Source organism: Chiloscyllium punctatum, chromosome 5 (assembly GCF_047496795.1).
Source record: "Chiloscyllium punctatum isolate Juve2018m chromosome 5, sChiPun1.3, whole genome shotgun sequence".
In the NCBI taxonomy this organism is placed as follows: domain Eukaryota; kingdom Metazoa; phylum Chordata; class Chondrichthyes; order Orectolobiformes; family Hemiscylliidae; genus Chiloscyllium; species Chiloscyllium punctatum.
The window spans coordinates 46,556,268-46,577,639 of record NC_092743.1 but is presented as its reverse complement, the minus strand read 5'-3'; the positions used below and the strand labels follow the sequence as shown (position 1 = coordinate 46,577,639).

Here is a 21,372-nt window from a genome sequence, read left to right as displayed (position 1 = left end):
CTAACTGCCATGAAATGGTTTCATACACTGAGTTGTATGGTGAAATATTTAACAGCTGAGAAAATCACATTGAAGTCCCATTAAAACTGGACCAGGTGGAGTCTGGAACATTCCCTTCCCTGGAGGATCAGTTGAGTTTTTAATGGCACTTCTAGAATTATGGCTCATTCAAAACTAGATATAAAACAGGCTAAGAAGTTGATTCATTAGAATGGAAATTCTACTTACAGGTTTAAAAGTAATCCTGAACTCAAGAAAATAATCTAGAGTAATATCTTAAAATTACAATAGCTTTAAAAGTATCTTTTTAAATATATGGATGAAAGCTTTAATTACCCATCATGTAAGCAGATACTGGATTGTATTACTCAAAAATATTTAGAACAAAATAAAATTAAACTGAATAATTACAGTTTATAATTAAATCACACCATTGAAATAATGAAATATCCAGAAGGCACCTCACAGGAGCATTATAATATATAATGTGGCATTGAGCCACATAAGAGAGGGCTTAGAATTTCACTAAGTCAGGTAGACATGTGAATCTTATAGAAATGGTGGTCAGGATCCAATTGTGGGATTTCTGACCCGATGTTTGGGGTTTCAGGGCTATCTTTTAGGGAGGGGGGGCTGGTTCAGATTGCAAGCTCACATCCAACTGTTTCCATTGCAGAAAAAAAATGTGACATGCTTCTCCACAATATTTACGGAGTTGAACCAACTTTTGAAAGATTCATGATTCATAGATTGACAGGGATGGCATGAACTGTAACCTGTATGAGGGAACCTTTGAAAGTTGAGATCAGAAGGTCTGCCTGACACACCCCATGCCAAGGTACGCCCCCGAAATCTCCTCTTGCCTCCTTGTACCCCCATGATAAAGTATAGCACTTTAATGCCAAATCACGCACTTTATATAGGCAAAAAGCTCAACTGCATGAGAGTTGCATGTGTAAAAAAATGTTTTCTTTGGAAGAGAGTTGCTTATAATTTTTCAATATGTTAAAATGAACATGTTTTTTAAAAGCTCCCTTCTACCATAGTGCAATAAAAGCAATCATCCAGATGCTTTAAGCTTCAATATTCGAAAACACAAGGGATTTGAAATCACTTAACCTCCTGTGAAAAGCAATTATGAACTTGAGGTATCAGACAACTAGAGCTGTCAATCAAGCTGCGTGCTACTGTTTCAACAATTGAATAATATCTAGGCACTTGGAAAAGAATGCAATGCTTGTCATGGGGGCATGATGGGTCACAATGACGTCTGTGTGACCATACTTTGGACTGAGTTGAGGGGTTGCCTATTGTGGGGGAGGGAGTTGGGTTGGTGACTTGAGGAGAGGTATACATATATAAGAAGCATAGGGCATGTTTGCATTGATTAGGATGTTTTATGGAAATGGCATGTGAAGAATGTGGATGTGAGGAGATGTGAGGGGTGAGGACTGCTGGACCATTTTTTTTAACAGCTGAGGTGAACAGTACTGTGGTGGGTTTTTTAAAGTGCCCGTCTCTGCATTCTTCAGCCAACAGACCATGTGTATGAAGCTTTGCAAAGTTAGTTGACCTGACTTCAGCAGACACCAAGCTTCCTTCAATAAATATCTCATCTCACGAACTGGTGTTCCCCAAGATGGAAATGTAAAACTTTCATCACTAAAATTTGTCTTGAAAATTGTAATTTCAGCCCATTAAGTCAGATAAACAAAAGCTTAGACAACAAAGTAGTTTTAAGGTGAATCTTAATGAACAAAAAATGAAATGAGAAGTTAGAGAAGTGTTGGGAATGAATGCCAGAGCTCAGGGCCTGGACAATTTAGGACACAGCTACCAATTACAGAGCGCATGTAATTGAGAATGTACAAGAGGCAAGATTTAGGGGAACACAAATATTTTAGAAATTGAGAGCCTGGAGGAGATCACAAAAATGCCATGAAGAGATTGAAAATAAAGGATGAGAATTTATAAATTCTATAAGAACAATTTTCATGCTGTGTTGGCGGTGGAAACCGGAACAAAATGGAGGATCATTGTGTTTTGAAATACCAACTATCATACACATGTTGCCATAGAACATTGTTAGTTTATATTAATCCCCTACTTTTCCTCCACAATGTTGACAGTGATCAGAAATGGAATGGTCTCTCTGGTGTAATCTTAAATTTGTTTTTACTTTAAGCAAATTAGGGGATGCAGGGAAAGTAAAGGATGGATTTGAGGTAAAAGATTAGCCATGATCTTGGTGAATGGTAAAGCAGGTTTGAAGAGCCAGTTGGCCTACTCCCACTTCGATCATAATGTTCATTTAGTTTTATTATTCTCTTCTTCAAAGCATGAATATACAGTTCTTACCTTTCTCCATTGCAAAAGCCTTCATCTTAAGATTATTTTGCTTTTCTGCATCCAATTCATTCTTAACAAAGATTTCTCCAGTTTTCGAGTCAATCCTGAACAATTGAAGTGGATCTTGTAGGCTATAGCTAAACAATCAAATTCAGATCATTAGTCTTATTTCTCAATCCAAATAATCTCTACCTGCCTGCATCAGTCACATGGTAAAATTTAAACAGCTATGTTTAGATTTTCCCAAAGCATTTGAAATGGCACTTTGACAACAAAAGTACAGCTAAAGGATAAAATGAATTTTAATAAAAGTTACTAAATGTACTAAATAACTTTGAAACATTTCTCTTCATTATAATTTCCCTTATTATACAGATACTGTTAAAGCAACAAAATGCTTACAGCATGCTTGCACTGACCACAGTGAAAGTTCACATGACAATGTGAGTAATGACCAGCTTTAAGGATGCTGGGCAACAGAGGGTTAATATGAGAAGAATTCCAAATCTCAGTGGCAGGTTTATCCCACCAGATTCCATTAACAATCCAACCTGCAGTTCTTGGGAAGTTAGTTGTGAAAGCAGCTGTACATCTCTCTCACATACAGCTAAAAGCTTGGGTTCTATCTCTGTTACCAGAATTACATGTGAGGCAATCTGTTTTACTAACTTTGCTCTTGCCAAGGGTTATGTGGTGTTATTATATTGGAGTAGTTGCTGTTCAGTAGTTAAATAATCCATTATTCTGACAGGTTTTCCAATAGAGATAAAGTTATATCAATTCTTCCTTTTTATTTATCTTTAAACTGTAGAGTGAGAATAAAAAGTGTTTTCCTTCTAGCCAAGCAGTGTAACTGGAACAAAGCACCTTATGCTTGCCTTTAAACAAGATAAAAGTTAGGGTACAGGTTAACTCCTTGCTATATTTGAAAGTGGTTTGGTTTGCAACCTGTAATTGTTGAAGTACCAGAGATGCTGGAGCCACAATATCAATATAATGGATGATCAATATATATCAATAAAATGGATGAGAAAGTGAATGTATTATAGCCAAATTGCAGATGCCATTTGTGGGATGGCAAGTAGTGAGGATAACACAAAGAGATTTCAGAGGGATATAGGCAGGTTAAGTAGGTGGGCAAAATTTCAGATGGAATAGAATGTGGGAAAGTGTGAGATCAAGCACTTAAGCAAGATGAACAAAGGAGGTAACTATTACTTAAGTGGGGAGGAAAGACAGCAGAGAAACTGTGACACAGGATGATTTGGGGGTTCTAGTGCATGAATCACAGAAAAAAAACTAGCGTCTGAGTTCAGCAGGTGATAGGGAAAGGAAATCAACTGTTGCCATTTATTTAAAGGGAATGAAGTATAAAGATCAGGAGACCTTGCTAAAACTATACAAGGCACAAGTCAGACCACAGCTGGAATACTGTTTCCCTTATTGAATGAAAGATATCCTGGGATGGTACACTCCCTCACAGAGCCAGAGACCTGGGTTCAGTTCCACACTTGGGTGACTATCTGTGTGGAGTTTGAACTTCTTCCTGTGTCTATGTGGGGTTCTTCTGGTGCTCCATTTTCCTCTGACTATCCAAAGGTGTGCAAGTTAAGTGAATTCCTCTCAGTGCCCATAATGGGTCTGGCTGGGATGATCCTCAGAGAGTCAGTATGGGCTTGATGGGCCAAATGGCCTGATTCTACATTGTAGGGATTCATATGGGGCAACCCTGCAAATGGTCACTAAATTTATACCCTGGTACAGAATGGCTTTCTTATGAAGAGAGGTTGAAAGGGTTGCAATCATACCTATAGGAGTTCAAAAGAATGAGAAGAGACCTCATTGAAAGATCCAAGATTCTTAGGCTGTTTGATAGGCTAGATATGGAGAGGTTATTTAATTTGTGGGAGATTCTCAGCCCAGAAGGTATCATTTCAGAGTCAGTGATCATGAATATAATGCAGAGATGAGGAGGAATTTGTTCTCTCAGAAAGTAGTGAATTGATGGATTTTATTTTACCACAGAGGACTGTTGAGGCTGGTACATTAAGTATTTTCAAAGGTGAGAGACAGAATTTAAAGTAGCAATGACATCAAGGGTTATGAGGAAAAGGCAGGAAAGTGGAGTTAAGGATTTACAGATCAGCTGTGATCTAATTGAATGGGAGAGGATGTTCAATGGGCCAAAAGATCTACTTCTACTTCTATGTCTTATAGTCTTATTATTCTTTAGCAGTTTCTTGGTCCTCATTTGCTAAATTCTAAAGTGACCCCATTTTCAGACTGCCTAGTTTTTTTTGACAACTTCTCTTGTTAGCCACGTGCATTACCTTTACAGCTGCGTGTCAGTGTCTCAAACAAATGCACCTTTGTTCCAAACCCTGAATTAATTTTTTTATTTGCTAAAATTAATTTGCCTGTCTGTTATCATACCTTTTAATATATTTTCTGAACCTAACATAGCCAATTTAATCATCATACCTTTGTAGTTTCCTTTCTTTAGATTTAAGACCCTAGTTTCAGAAAGAATTAACCTAATCTGTGGTACGGCACTTTCAAATTTCAACTAAAATTCTAAATATTATGGTCATTCTCCCCAATTGGATTTTTAATTAGCTCATTCTCATTACTCGATACTTGATCTGAAGTAACCTACTCTTTAGTTCCCCAACATTCTGCTCTACAAAACCAATCTACATACATTGCAGGAATTTATGCTGTGCAGTATTATTTACTAGGTCAATACCTCGATTGAATTATCAGTATATTAGCCTTGTACAAAGCATTTGGTGCCCTTTCTTATCATTATTATTTGGTGATCTAAAAACAACTCCTACCAGTTTTTGAAGCCGTTTATTAGCTTTACCCAAACTGAGACTATATTGTGATTTTCTGATTGTAGATTCTCTCCACTAATTTAATAATATTAGCCTTTATTAACAGCGTCACCCCTCTTCCATTTTTTTCCTTACTAGTTGTTCCTAAACATTGAAATTCTTGAACATGCAGCTGCCACCCGTGGTCATCCTGCAGTGACATCTCCATAATGACAGTTTAATCACATGCGTTTAAATCATGCCTGCTTGCACACAATTATTTCTATATTGAGTAATTTAAATGCTTTGTAATAAAATAATCAATGGACTACCATTCTTGGGGGTATGTTTTTCTTAATATTTTTACTAAGGCTTTGGCTTGTTATTTAAAGTTCTGAAAAATAATTCTGCAAGTCTTCAATCTTAGCCGCTTGTGTCCAATGTGGAACCCATCTGGTTCACTAATGTCCTTTAGAGAAGGCAACTGCCATGCTTACCTAGTTTTGGCTACATATGACTCCAGGCCCACAGCATTGTGGTTGATTCTTAACTGCCTTCTGGGCATTTAGGGATGGACAACAGATACTGGCCCCTCCATCAGTACCCATAATCCCATGAATGAATAAAAAAAAATTCCTTTGAGGCTCTGATCTTGAATAATCTCTGGCATTGTGCTTGTGTAAATGTTTAAGTAAGCAGAGTCTGACTATTTAGTACCTCACTTCAGCACCTTCAGGATCTTTGGCTTCCACTTCAAGCAAGAAATCACCTAAGGAGGCATTCTCGAATATCCATTTTCGATATGAAGATTCTAAGAACTCTGGTGGTTCATCAGTATCGGTCACATTAATGAACAGGAAGGTAAAAGAGCTTGAGTTGTACTCCACTCCTTCCACAAGCGGTTCTGGATTTGTGGCACTGATCCTTAACATGTAAGATGAATACTCTTCAAAGTCTAGTGGCTGAGGGAACAGACAGTAAAAACAATTAACTATCTCAAGCGGAATAACTCTCTCTATTCCTAAAGAGAATTAAATTTCACTGATAACACCTAGGTTCACACATCAACTTTATTGTTATACCTTGGCAGGACTGTGTACTGTGCAAATGTAAGCATTTTCTTACTGGACTTCAAATTATGACCAATATTCTCTCTACCAAGGCTTACATTAGCCTACATGATCCAACCACAGCTTTTAAACTAATATTCATTTTAACTCTCTTGCTCTTCTCTTTGCAATTCTCATTTGAACTTTTTAATTTCCATTCTTCTCAATTTCATTTCACCTTAATTCCAATTCCCTTGTCTTACCTTTATCTGTCCTTGGAGAAAGTGAGGACTGCAGATGCTGGAGATCAGAGCTGAAAAATGTGTCGCAGCAGGTTAGGCAGCATCCAAGGAGCAGGAGAATCGACGTTTTGGGATTCCTGAAGAAGGGCTTATGCTCGAAATGTCGATTCTCCTGCTCCTTAGATGCTGCCTAACCTGCTGCTCTTTTCCAGTGACACATTTTTCAGCTCTCTATCTGTCCTTGCCTTCTTCTTTTCTGCCAACTTTAGTTTCTTAACTTTTCTCCTCATTCTCAAGCTGCTTTTACTGTAATTGAATATCACCTGATTCTGATACTTCAGTAATTGATGTATTTGGTCTCTCTAGTATTTCCTCTGCATTATCAGCACAGTTTCTGTGCCTTTCTTATGCTACCAGGCAATGCTATCTCCAGTATCTGCTAATTCAATCAACCTGAGCTTTGAAAGTTTCTTTAAGACTAACAGTGACAATACTGCCATTGCCAAGAAATTGTTTGCCAATTCCAGTGCAATGTTTTATTTGCAGTATATAATCCAGTGTTTTCTTTCTGTGTTATTTAGTAATACCTCACAGTCAAGCCCAACACTTTGTTACACTCACTGGGTAGAGCATTGCAAATCACTCCTGCTATTTCAGGAGTCATCACAAAAGCTAGACTTTTTTTAAAATATGGAAGATTTCCCAATTTATGGTTTCTTCAACCCAGATTAACAAAGCATGGACCAGGTTTCCATACTCCAGGCAAATTACTATAAATAAATAGATTCTAGCTAGAGATAAACAATTATGAGCCATCAGTATAAAATCTATGAATTAAAACTCTCACTCCCTTATACACTCCCCTATGCAAACACACACAGACAGACAGACACAGATAGGAAATATCACATGGATGCAATGGGTGATGGAAGAGACTGGAAGGTTCATTGAGATGATCATTTTGTGTGTTAGAACATGATGCTTCCTTATTTTTCTTCTCCAACATAGCGATTCACATTTTATAAAATCTCTGACTTCCTTGTCAAGAGTCATAGCTGACAGGAACTACTGAGATAAGTTGTTTTTTTCAGACTACTGGTGTATTTTTAATGCAGAGAAAGGAGACAGCTCCTGCTCTTGCATGGATCCAATGATTTCTCTTAAACATTCATTCCTACCCAGCTGTTCAGCTACCTGGAAGCCAATCACACTGTTGTTGGCAGGCAGAAGACCTTTGTTGTCAATTACTGATCAATAACCCACAAACCAATCAGCTACTTGTTGCCAGCCAAAGCTCCATTCATACAGAGTCCTTAGCTCCAGATCATCTGCAAACCATCATTCTCTGTCAAGTTGTAAGTACTTTCAGTGATATAACCACAAATCTCCGGGGTAAGAATTCCAGATATTCACTACTTCTGCAAGAAGAAATGACTTCACATTTCAAACATGAATGCCAGCCTCCTTGTGCTATAATTCTGTAACTTAGTTTCAGCTGCCCTCACTAGGGAAACATCTTTTCAACATCTACTCTATCAAGCCCCTTCAAAATCTTGTACGTTTTAATATGATCACATCCCATTCTTCTAAAGGCCTTATTTGTTTCACTATTCTTGATAAATCAACTCCTTTCTCCCAGGAATGAGCCTCATGAATCTCTTTTAAACTGTCTGCAATGCCTGTATATACTTTCTTAAATACGGGGATTTAAATTGCACAAGGTACTCCAGGTGTGGACTCACCAATACCTTGTACAGTTAGTGAGTTTTGACAAGATTTGTAGCTCAGGTTGTGGTTCTGGATGTAAGTTTGCTCACAGAGCTGGAAGGTTCGTTTTCCGATGTTTCATCAGCATACTAGGTAACATCGTCAGTGAGCCTTTGGTGAAGCACTGGTGTTAGTGGCCCACTTTCTACTTATGAACATCATAATGTTGTTATCAACACATGAACATCAACTAGCCACAAAAAGACATGACCCACTCTCACTAGTATCCTTACATATAGATAAGGAAAGACACAATTTGAACTGGGACAACACATCTATTCCAGAACAAGCCAAACAGAGACTTGCACAAGAATTCCTAAAAGCATGACATTCCAAACAGAACTCTATCAACAAACACATCAACTTGGACCCCATTTACCACTCTCTGAGAAAAAGAACAGGAAATGACATCACCACAGCAAAGGACATCACCGCAGGAACTGACATCACCACAAGAAATGACATCAGCAATCCAAAGGAACCTGAACATGTAAATAGTAAGTGGGTCACCAATACCAGTGCTTCACTGGAGGGTCACTGATGATGTTTCCTAGTATGGTGATAAAACATCTGAAAACGAACCATCCAGCTCAGTGAGCAAACTTACATCCAGAACCTCAACCTGAGCTACAAATCTTCTCAAAACTCGCGAATGCCAACTGGGGCAATATTCTAAAACTGGCCTGAAAATAGGAAACCAACACCATCTGACAGACCGCCACCCCGAAAAAGCTGTACTTCCTGCACAAATGCCTAAGGAAACAGCTACTATGAAATGTCTTAAATACAAACCTCCCCTTAACACCCTACTAGCCAAAAGAACGGCAGAGTAAAATGGCCACAGAATGTTTAGAGAAATGATTACTGATGTCCACAACAGACTCCGTAAATACAATTGGTAAATTTCGCGCCAAAAAACATTACTCACTAATGCAACAAACCATGAATGGACGGACACAGTACAACAAGACATAGACATTAGACAGTGACACACACAGAAAATGAAAAGACTAGACCTGCAGAATAAAACAAGACAAACACACACACTTTAGGATGCTTGACAGTCATTTTAAACCAAACAGACTACATTGAGAAAGCAAACGCACTGCTTACAGATACTGACCTACCAACAGGTGGTGACAGACCCAACCCCGCAACTAGAAAACTGACTCACAGCCCTACTCAAAAAACTTCAGAAATCCAGAGAATTAAACAAGACAGACGTCCAAAAAATGAAACCAGATGGATCCAACACAACACACTTCTACAGATTACCCAAAATTCACAAATGTGGGCCCCCCTCAGACCCTTAGTCTCCCTACCTGGAACACTAATGTACAGATTAGCCAAGGAGCTACACAAAAGACTAAAACACTTATTAGAAGACTCAGACCACTCCATCCACTCCACCTAAGGATTCCTGAACACCATCAAAGATACCAAGATAAAAGAGGATGAAATAGTGGTCTCCTTTGATGTAACAGCCCTGTTCACATCCATCAACATCAACCTGGCCAAGGAAACATGAGTACACCTTTAGAAGAACCATAGACGCTTACTCCAAACACCACCAACTTCATCAGCAAGGACAATGTTGTTAAGCTACTGGACTTATGCCTTACCACCCACTTCACTTGCAATAACAAAACCTGCAGACAAACCAACAGAACACCCATGGGATCTCCGATATCAGCGTTGATAACAGAGGCAGTAATGCAGAGACTCGAACAAACAGCTCTGCCAACCATCCAACCCAAACTTTGGGTCCGCTATGTGGATGACACATCTGTCATCACTCAACAAAACAAATTAGAGGAAACCTTCAAGACCATCAATAATATCTTAACAACATAAAATTCACTAAAGAGGAGAAAAACAACAACAAATTGCCATTCCTAGATGTCACAGTAGAGCAAACAGACAATGGGAAACTTCAAACCAGCATCGACAGGAAAAGAACACATATGAACTAAATACTGAATACAGAAGCAATCATCCCAACACCTACAAACAAAGCTGCATTAGATCATTGTTTCAAAGAGCCATCACACACTATAGCACAGAGGAACTATGAAGAGCAGAGGAAAATCACTTAGATAGTGTATTCAAAAAGCACGGGTACCCAATGAACACAGTCCACCAATTTCTCAGCAACAAACCTAAACAAGCAGACAATACATGTCCAGAAACCCAAGTCATTCTCCCCAACATCAAAGCCATCTCGGAAATGACTGCCAGACTACACAGACCTCTTGGCATCATGGTAACCCACAAACCCACCAACACACTAAAACAGCAACTAATGAACTTGAAAGACACCATACAGACATCAAGCAAAACTAAAGTCATTTACAAAATACCTTGCAAGAACTGTAATAAATACTACATTGGACAAACAGGCAGAAAGCTTACTACAGCATACATGAACATCAACTAGCCACAAAAATACATGACCCACTCTCACTAGTATCTTTACATACAGATGAAGAAGGTCACCACTTTGACTGGGACAACACATTCATCCTAGGATAAGCCAAAACAGAGACAGGCACGAGAATTCCTAGAAGCACAGCATTCCAGCTGAACTCTATCAATAAACACATCAACTTGGACTCCATTTACCATCCTTTGAAAAAAAAACAGGAAATGATATCACCAAAGGAACTGGAATCACCAACCTAAGGAAACCTAAACACATAAATAGAAAGCGAGTCACTAACACCAGTGTTTCCCAGAGATTCACTGATGATGTTACCTAGTATGGTGATGAATCATCTGAAAACAAACCTTCCAGCTCAGCAAGCAAACTTACATCACGAATCTTGTACAGTTGTAACAATACTTCATTATTCTTAAATATCCTAACATTGAAGTCCAAAACTCCATTTGTCTTCATATTTATTTACACGCAAACTTCTTGTGTATCATGCATAAAAACACCCAGATCTCTCCACACTGCATCTTTTGCAGTTTTTCTCTCTCTCTCTCTCTCTCTCTCTCGATTTAAATAATGGCCTGCCTTTGGATTCTTCCCACCAAAATGCATGACCTCACACTTTCTATATAAAAGTCCATTTACTAAGTTTGTGTCCACTCACTCAACCGTTCTATCTCCCATTAGAGATTCTATATATTCTCATCAAAAACTTAGTGAGCAAATTTGGATACACTATTCTCTGCCCCCTCTTCCAAGTCATGAATCGTGCTATTTCACTAGTTACTTATTTCTAACCTGAAAACGATCCATTAATACAGACACTCTGTCTTCTGAGTGTTAACCAATCCTCAATTCATGCTAAGGCATTACCCTAATACAGTGAGCCCTTTTTTCCCCAATAACCTTTCATGTGGCATATTATTGAATGCCTTCTGGAAATCCAAATACATCGGTTAGTTACTTTTTATCAATTCTGCTTGCATATCCTCAAAGAACTCGAGCAAATATGTCAAACATGGTTTCCCTTTCACAAACCATGTTGATTCTACTTGTTTTTAATCAATCTTTTCTAAATGTCCTGTTATTGCTTCTCGAATAATGGACTCTAGCTTTTGCCCAATGACAAATGTTAGGCCATCTGGCCGATAGTTTCCTCCCTTCTGGAATAGGGGCATCACATTACCAGCTTCCATTCTACTGGAAGCCTCTTGCAATACAATGATTTGTGGAATATTTTGACAGATGCCACCGATATCTCTGCACCCACTTCCTTTAAAACCCCTGGATGCAAACTATCATATCCTGATGACTTGTCTGACTTTAATACCATTAGTTTGTCAATACTTTGTGCCATATGCTGAGTCTGTTACAATACCTTTTCTCTCATTAGCACCTCACTTACCTAATATCTTTGGGATGTTTATAGTGTAGTCTACCATAAAAACTATTGTTTTAAATTATCTGCCATTTCCCTATTTTCTGTTTTTATTTCCCCAGCTGCATCCTTCACACTGACTTTAGCTACTCTCTTTTTTATTTATCCATTAGTTATTGTTAATTGTTATTATATTTTTTGCCAATTTAATTTTATAATCAATTTTCTCCCTTCGTGTTAGTGTTTTAGCCATCTGAGCTGGCCACTAATAAAAACCCTAATATTCTAACCTACCACTTGTTTTAAACCATTTTGTTTTTGATTGGATACTCTCCTTGACCACCTTTGTCAACCATGGGTGGTTTATGCTTCTCATTGAGTCCTTAATTTTGATTAGAATTAATTTTTTTATGAATGTTATGAAATATCTGCTTAAATGTCTGCCACTGCTCATCCACTGACATCTCCTTTAGTCCATTTTCACCACTACTCAAGACAATTCTTTCTTCATACCTCTGTAATTGTGCTTAATTAAGCTGAAGACACTGGTTTGAAAGCAGAGTTTTAAATTCTATCATACTATGATTGCTACACCCCCAGAGGATCCTTAACTATGAAATTTCTTATTAATCCTACCTCATTGCACATTAGTAACTCAGTTGGCTGGACAACTGCAATATGGAGTGATATCAACAGTGTGGGTTCAATACCTGCACCAGCTGAATTTACTATGAAGGACTTTCCTTCTCAACTTCTTCCCTTGCCTAAGGCCTGGTGACTCTAGGTTTAAAATACCACAAGTTGTTTCTCTTTAATGAGAGAACAGCTCTGTGGTCCAGTAAGATCATGGCTACTTTAGCTTTACCTTACACACAAATTATCATGTTCTTGTGTAGTTTTACAATATATTCCTCACACACTCCACAAATTTCTCTTCCTTGTTACCACTAACCATCTGATTTGTCCAATCCAAATGCAAATTAAAATCATCCATACAAAGTAGGAGCAGAAGTAGACTAATCAATGCATCACGTATGCTCTGTCGTTTAATGAGACAATGGCTGAATGATAATCCTCAACTCCATTTTCCTGTCTTTTCCCCATTAGCCTCGATTGCTACCAATTGTTAAAACTGTGTCTACCTCAGCCCTGAATACGCTTTACAATCACATCTAAGGTAAAGAATTCCACAGATTCAACATCCTCTGAGAAAAAATGCATTTATATAGCATCACTAACATAGCAAAATATCTCAAAACACTTCAATGAATCTGAATGAAAAGTATGACAGTCATGCACACTTGGATATGGCAATAAGTAATTTGACACAGGTTTTAAGGAGAGAGGTACAGAGGTGTTTAAGAGGACATTTCCATGTTACCTCAGTATACCTTCTTAAGGCACTACAAAAGTGCCGAATCAGATATCAGAAGTGATTAGTGATCACTACAGACAAATTAGTAGTGAGTCACTTGACCCTTTAAGCCTGCTCATCATTCAGTAAGTTCAAGGTTGATCTGGTTACTCCACTTTCCAGCTTAACTCGAAAAATCTTTAACCCCCTTGTTTCCTTTGGGATATTACTGGGGAATTTGCTGAGCATTGCTTCACTGAAAATTTTTCTTTGCTAACTAGCTAACAACAGTCTGATGGTGGGGAAGCCCAAGAGAGTGAACCTCAGAGAAAGGAAGGAAAATGTTTCACTCCAGGCAGAGAGTAGAAACAACCTTTAAACCAACTTAATTATCCAAACAGATTGTATTCCACAAGACAGTGTTTGTGTAGGGAAACAGAGTTCTTGAGATATCACTGTCCCACTGTTGAAAGCCTCAAACCAGCTAACAACAAAATTGCACAGCATAACAATTCACCCCTTCCTAGTCCAAATGCACTCACTGAACTATTTCCAGGTTCGTACCTACTAGATTACAATAATTGGATGTTTCCCATCCACTCCAAGTTCATATGCAGCCCAGAAGAGATGTTCTTCACAAACATTTTCCTGACTTTCTTCTTAGCTCTCCTAAAGCCAAGCATTAACAATCAGAAACATTTATAGTAAGCATTTTATTTTCCAAGTCTAATGCTATAACCCAAATTCCATTACTGCCAGAAATGTATTCATAGCCTTTAGAAGGAGCTAATCAACTTCATGGTTTGTACAGTTGGGGCTTATGATACCCCCATCTTATTGGCTTCTTCTTGGGTATTTCATTGGGAATAGACAACACAGAATAGGTGAAAGAGAAAGAGATAACATAAAAGTAATATAAATACAAGAGTATAAAGTATCACATTGTATTACCCAGCCTGAGCTCAATCATTACAAAGGATTCAGCAGTTGATTGTCAGGAAATTATTGATAAGAAAACAGTTCAAAAGTGCAGCCCTACAAACACAAACTACTTTGCAAGCACAAAAGCTATAAGGCTTTTCAAAACCTTACCTTCACCAGCTGCACTTTTCCTTTATTTGTTTTTTGATCGGTTATTATTTTGAAAGTCCCATTGATATCACCTTCTACAACATGATACTCAATCTCAGAGCTGCCTGTGAATGGCTCATCATCATCTGTTGCCTGAATCTCTATCAGTACTGTGTCCAATGAAGTATCTTCTCGTAAAGTGATGGGACCGTACTAGCAAAATCAGAACACAAAGCATTAGCAAGTAAAGGCACATTCATAAGAATAGTTTTGCCTTTAGTTAAGAATATGTCCCTCAATTGCTTGTTGTCAGTGCGTGGACCTCTCAGGTCCATTCATGGCAGTGACTTGTGGAATTGGAAGTCAATGCGAAACAAAAACAGAAGTTGCTGGGGAAATTCAGCTGGCCTGGGGAGAAGAAGCAGAGTCTACATATTGGGTCCAGTGACCCTTCTTCAGTGTGCACGGAAGCTCAGATTGGCTGCATAGCCACTTAGTGTACAGAGGTCACTACAGTCAGCCCCAGGATTTTATTTTAATTTAACCTATTTTTCAAATCAATTTTATTACACTACAGGAGCATGTGGGACTTGAACCCAGGCCTCCCAGTACAGTAGTAGGGGCACTAACACTGCATCAAAAGAAGGCCCTAAACAGGATTTATTATGGCTGATTGAGATAGATCTCAATTGAAAGGGTTATAAATGGGCCATCTGAACATCAAAAGTTTTCAAGCATTTTAATAAGCTGTGTTTGTATTTCTGTGATGTGAGAAACTCAGCTGAACCTTGAACTCCTGTGCTAACTAGTATTAAACACATTTATCTGAGGTTCCATCACTATTCAATGTGTTGTGGTTATGCTCCTTACACAAACCACAAGAGGACTCAAGAACACAGATGAACTTTGCATTTATCCAAACAATCTCTGTGTTAGATTGTCTAAACAGAATTCTGTACAATACTCTGTCCTGGCTGTGTTCCATGTCTCGGCCCAATGGCTGTCTCTCATTGCCCTCCCACATCTATCCATTATATCCAAAAAAATCATCAATCTTTATGCACATGCATTGGTTACACTTCATTATTGCACAAAAAAGAGAAATATTCTATTCCTAGAATTTCATTTATCCTGTATGCAAGGATCTTTTTACATTCTAGTTTGCTCTCAAGTTTGATAAAGACCTTAGTTTGTACAAGGTTACTTTCCAGTCATTTCTGCTGATGTGGACACTTAAGATGTTCAAGGTTCATGCCTTCTAACATAAGCTTTACAACATGTAGCTTATAAGGTGCTACCTTTCTCCCATCGTAACATTTTTTTTGTAAAATTTTATTTAACTTGCACTACGCCTGCAAGGACAGAAACAAATAATGACTATAATGAGTAATTTTCAAACTTCAAAAGCAATCTCACTAAAAACGAGTCAACCAACTGTCACCTAAAATTATATTTGTCAAACAATATATCTTGAAGTATCCCAAATTTCAAATATTACATTATTGTTTAATGTAGGGACAGCAAAAATATATAGAAAGAAATATTGAGAGTAAACCATTTCAAACAAATAGGTTTTAACATTGACTGCTGATCTTAGCCAAAATCTGGATCCAAATATGAAGAACAACAGCTTGTGTATTAATAATTGCATTGATGTATGTTACTTTGCACTATACTGGCTGTAGTGTTTGGACAAAATTATGTCGATAAAAATAAAACATTAACATAAGTAAATTCTAATCCATAATCAGGCCTTGTCCTACATTCTGCTGCAATAAACTGCAATTATGCACCCTCTTTACGTTCTTCAAATATTACTGGTATGGTGAAATTTTCTTTACTTTTTACCTCTGATTTCTGAAAGATAGGAATCTTGTCATTGATATCAATAACAGAGATATTGACAATGCATTCAGTGGACAGTCCTAGGAAAGGAACAAGAAGCTTTAATCATTAAATAATACAAACTGTTATTAGAATGACTGATAATAATCTAGAAATTTCAACAAATTTTGTTTGGTATAATATGTGCCATGCAAATATTTGAGCATGTAAATTATAGACTGAGGAAGGGAATCCAAGGTAGGTCAAGAACGTAGATGGCAAAGGTAGAGAGGACCATGAGTGAAGAATTGAACTACTTCTGAATTTTGAATCTTGCAGAATGAAAGATCTTTTAAAATCTAACCCAAGGTCTTTGCAACCAGATGTGTCTGAGTTGACCCTTTCTGTGTGAGACCCTGTGGAGCTTCCTCCAAACTAAGGACCCCAAGATATGCACTCAGCATCACCCTAGAGGAAGTTTGTCAGAGGAAAAAACTAACAAATGTTCGAGGGGATTTTTTGTGGTGGAGTGTCCAGCTGAAAGAAAGACCCTGTGTTTGGTAACAAGGGTACCTCTCAGGTTGCTCTCAGCAGTCACGCCTCTGTCAAAGGTTCATGTTTTCAATCATGCACAACTTATTGTAGATTGAGCAACTCTCACCACCCCGCCTCTCCAGTTGTACAGGCTGCATGTCAACAGATCCATCTGGAGGTGGTAATAATGCAGCTGAGGCAAGAAGAGATCCTTAAATGGTCACTAAGTGTTCATTGATTGACCACTTAAGGCTCTTAAATGGATGTAGGGTGGGTTGGCTGCCCATGGACCTTCCCAATTAGAAATTAATTGCACAGCGGTGAGAAGGATCAGGAATTACTCCTGTTGACAATCCACCTCCTTTCTTGCTTCCTATCGTCTCAGAATATTCTGCCCTATGCTTGTGCAAAACTAAAATGGCCTCACTGCATAAAGTGAAGTTGTCTTATTTGTGGTTTAAAAAGGGAGGAAGGGATAGACAAAGTAATTACCTAGATGGCCTGGGCAATTATAAAATAATAAAAGCAAAGCATTTACAAGAGTCATGAACTCTTCTGAGTGTGTGTCAATATATCATATTACTTCTGGCTTGTTGAGATTTATACAGATCTTCCCTTTTACCTGGTTGGTCGCTGACTAGGACTGTTAAAATATAATCTGGTGCAATGCGTTTCACCAGATGCCCTTGGAAACGCTTGATCTCTCCTTTGAAATCATCAATACTGAACATATCATCCTCTGGAATTTTTGGTTCTTGATCAATGATTTTATATCTCAACAAAGTATTAACTGATCCATCTTCATCCATGTCATTTGCAAGCACAGTTCCAATGTAGCTTCCTGAGTTGGAAAAGTGTAGATGTGACATAAAGTAAAATATATTTTAAAATTCATTAAAGACAAAAATAGAAAGTATTTAAAGTACTCAGGGAATAATAGGGAGTGAGAAGCAGAGTTAACTTTTCAGATTGGTAACTTACCTGTAGTTAACAGCAGTGACTTAAAGGTGTAAAGCATATTAAGCAAGAACAGGAAGCAGAAGAGAGGGGAGATATAAATAAAAGCTTTGTGACAAACTGGATAGTAGGAGAGATTAATTTACAAATATTGATGGTGCAAGAATAATGGAGGTGGCTAACATGGCAATTAAACAAATACAAATATGATCTAATAAAGGTGTAAATTGGAATTATCAAAAAGAGAAGAAATATTGACTTATGATACGGGTATTCTTGCAGTTCAGCACCTATTCTTGGAGGGTGTTAGTAAATATTGATGGTTGGACAATATTGAGGTGAATAACAGTGCACTAAGGGTTCAAGTTGACCATGTAAAGATGGGGTAATACTAGACATGAGGACTTAATACGAAGCATTTATGGAAGGTGAACTGGAGGATAAAATGGGCTTTGGCGTAAGAGTAATTGGTGAAGGAGAAGGAAAGGGAAGATCACATTTTCCTTTAACCTCTGTTCCAAATACAGAGTGGAGGATTCAATTGATCCTTTATTCACTGAAAACAATGCCACTTGCCTCCCACCCAGATGGAAAAAGAAAAGATTTTAATTGGCTATCTTTTATTTCATGAATATAAAATGTATCACCGTGATCTACACACATCTGAACTCCAACAGCATCACTTCATGGATCTGAGCAAAATATCTTGTCACAGGTCAGTTTACTTTTGGCAGAGGGGAGGTGAGTAATGGAGAATTTAGGAAATACTCTCATCCCACCAGTGCACCTTTTACTGTCGGTTTTCACAGAACAGACAGAACTCCCACCCACCTCCAGCCATCCACCCCAACCCTCTGAGACTATTCCCTTCAAGTGATCTTTCAGTTGAAGGTACAACTCCAGTTTCCTTCATGTGTTCCTGCCTTCAGGGTCAATAATTCTCTACCTCTAAATGTGTGAAGGAAACAGAAAAGGAATAATGAGACCGATTGGATACCTGACAAATTTGTTATTTTAAAAAATGACCTATTTAATCACCATCACTGGGCAGGGCTTAATGTAGGTGTCAAGGATGTTGCTGCCAGATGGGGAGCTGAGGGGCACACATGACTTACTTTTGAAAAAGCTTGCTGACGTAAATGCAGCATCAGGCCTGCTTTGGTATCATGAACTCTGGAGCTCTAAATCCATCTGTTCTTTGATGTTCAGTAGTGACAGCAAGGAAATGGTGGCTGCTGTCAGTACTGCAGCCATTAAGACCCAGGATTGCTGATGTGCCCAGAAGTAGATAAGTGATGGCAGGAGAGATGTTCCTGGTGTGCGGGTCATAAGAGGGAGAGTTGGCGGCAAGGACACGGAGATGGTTCTTCCCTCCTTTCCAATGGTGGGTCTCAATCATGCACTGAGTATCTAATGAGGGACCTACCTCATCCCCTCCAGAAGACCCCAGCTATCTCCAACAGCATATCATTTTGAGCTTTCCATAGGACAGTCTTCCCATTCACTACTGGGGCAGAATCAGGCAATTGGGTCTCCACCTGCCACAGCCCACTGAATTAAATGCCCTAAACACCAAACCCTTCTGGGGAAATGGCATTAAATGTAGCCCATGGTGACTGCTGGGCACAGGGGGCATAATATAGTGCTCATAATATTGGATTAGTAACCCAGAACCCAAGGCTAAAGTTCTGAAGAACTGGATTTGAAACCCACCATGGCATATGGTGAAATCAGAGTTTGATGAAAAGCTAGTCTAATTGCACTCCTATAAATACTTTTGTTTCTTGTAAAAACTTGTTTGTGTCATTAATGTCTCTTTAGGGAAAAGAAATCTGTTGTCCTTAGCGGCTTTAGTCTGTAATTCCAGAACCACAGCAATGTAGTTGATTCTTAACTGTCTTCTGAAGTGGCCTCACAAGATACTCAGTTCAAGGCAAATTAGGAACATGTGTCAAATACTGGCCTTGCCATACATTTCCACATCCTATGCAAGAATATTAAAAGTTCAATATCTTTATATTGCTTTTTCACTCTGTGGGCCAGTCTAAGCTTCTACTTTATTACCATCATGTGAATTTTTGTGCCTAACTGTGAGATAGTTGCACAAATGTGTATTTAATTTACAAAATAATGCCTTTTAAAACATCTTAAACCTTGAAAAGCATTTTTTTTTAAATAGGCCTATGAAGGAAGTAAACTATAAATATTACAAATTTTGAACATTAGCAATTTGTACACCTCAACTACGGTGCTTGGCACATTGATTACAAAACTACTAGTGCTCCAGCACCTCATGAGCTGAAAGACTCTGAAGCAGCAACTAAGTTTGTCGCGAGTCAATGTTTACACCTTGGTAATAGTCATTTATAAAAAGATCTTAACTCATTTAACTTCAGTGAGGCAGCACAACTTTAAAAAATAAATCCAGCATCATACATATGAACATTTACTCATTTAACAGGGAAACCCACTGGTGGGAAAAAAAAGCTAGAAAAAGGATTACACTACCTGAAATGTTTTATTCTTTTTATCAGTTATTCATTTTAGTGGGTTTGACTATAAATGGTTAATTCTAACCCAGGTGCTTTTACACAAAGAACACGATGCCTTACATTTTATGATGTGACTGTACTCACCAATAGGTTCATTTTCTTGGACTTCAAGAAACTTTACTTCTGGGTTACAAATGGGGTAATTATCATTGATATCTTCCACGATGATCGTAATTTCCAATGGCTCTTCCAGTGGCTCTCTGTTTTCGTCCAGCGCGTAAACTAAAAGTATATACTAAACACATGCCAAAAGAAACTAGACAATGAGGAGTATTAACCAGTAGGTAGAAAATTGCACAACTCCTACACCACCAAAATGTTGTCTTATGCAGATCACAGTATCTTTTCCTATAGATTAAATAATATTACTACATCACTTACAAAAGTCATGGTTAAGCTGTGAAATACGCAAGAATAGTAATTCTTTAAAAAGGAAGACAAAGCATTTTCTGTTCAAGAACTGTAACTTCTCTGTAACTTGCCAATTGCAAATCGGTTCCCATGTGGTTGGCGAGTGCCAGCTGAAACGCTGATCGCAATACTGACCAGAGTGCAGCCCACCTCAAAAAAAGTGACCACTCTGGGACTTTCCACAGTAAATAAACTTTAGTTCAGGTAATAATAACAGGAACAGTTTCCACAATGAATACCCTCACAGGATTTCTGAAGACTTCAATTTAAATTTATGGTTGATTGTAATGTGTACTCAAGTACGGGTTCCAAGAACACATTGAAAAGTGTACAGTGTCACCACACACAAAGCTCCTACATGCAAAATCTTAGTTACAGAATTGGAAAAATTGAGAAATAAGTTAAAATGTTCAGCATTACAGTCTTTAGATTAGATTTCCTACAGAGTGGAAACAGGCACTTCAGTCCAAAAAGTCCACACTGACCACCCAGACCCATTTCCCTCTGACTAATGCACCTAACACTATGGGCAATTTAGCATGGCCAATTCACCTAACCTACACATCCTTGAACTGTGGTAGGAAACCCATGCAGACATGGGGAGAATGTGCAAACTCTGCACAGACAGTCACCA

The 21,372-nt window shown here is 38.2% G+C and overlaps 1 protein-coding gene across 6 annotated transcripts in view; it reads right to left on the bottom strand.

Moving 5' to 3' along the window:
* Positions 1-21,372, bottom strand: part of cdh17 (cadherin 17, LI cadherin (liver-intestine)) — a 95,743-nt gene that overhangs the window by 16,310 nt on the left and 58,061 nt on the right. For all 6 annotated transcript variants that reach the window (XM_072570233.1, XM_072570234.1, XM_072570232.1 and 3 more), the window contains 6 exons: positions 20,412-20,562; positions 17,441-17,659; positions 16,309-16,385; positions 14,482-14,673; positions 5,883-6,127; positions 2,359-2,486 (listed from right to left, as the gene is read on the bottom strand). In XM_072570233.1, the coding sequence (XP_072426334.1) occupies positions 2,359-2,486; positions 5,883-6,127; positions 14,482-14,673; positions 16,309-16,385; positions 17,441-17,659; positions 20,412-20,562 (1,012 nt within the window). The remainder of the gene's footprint in view (positions 1-2,358; positions 2,487-5,882; positions 6,128-14,481; positions 14,674-16,308; positions 16,386-17,440; positions 17,660-20,411; positions 20,563-21,372) is intronic.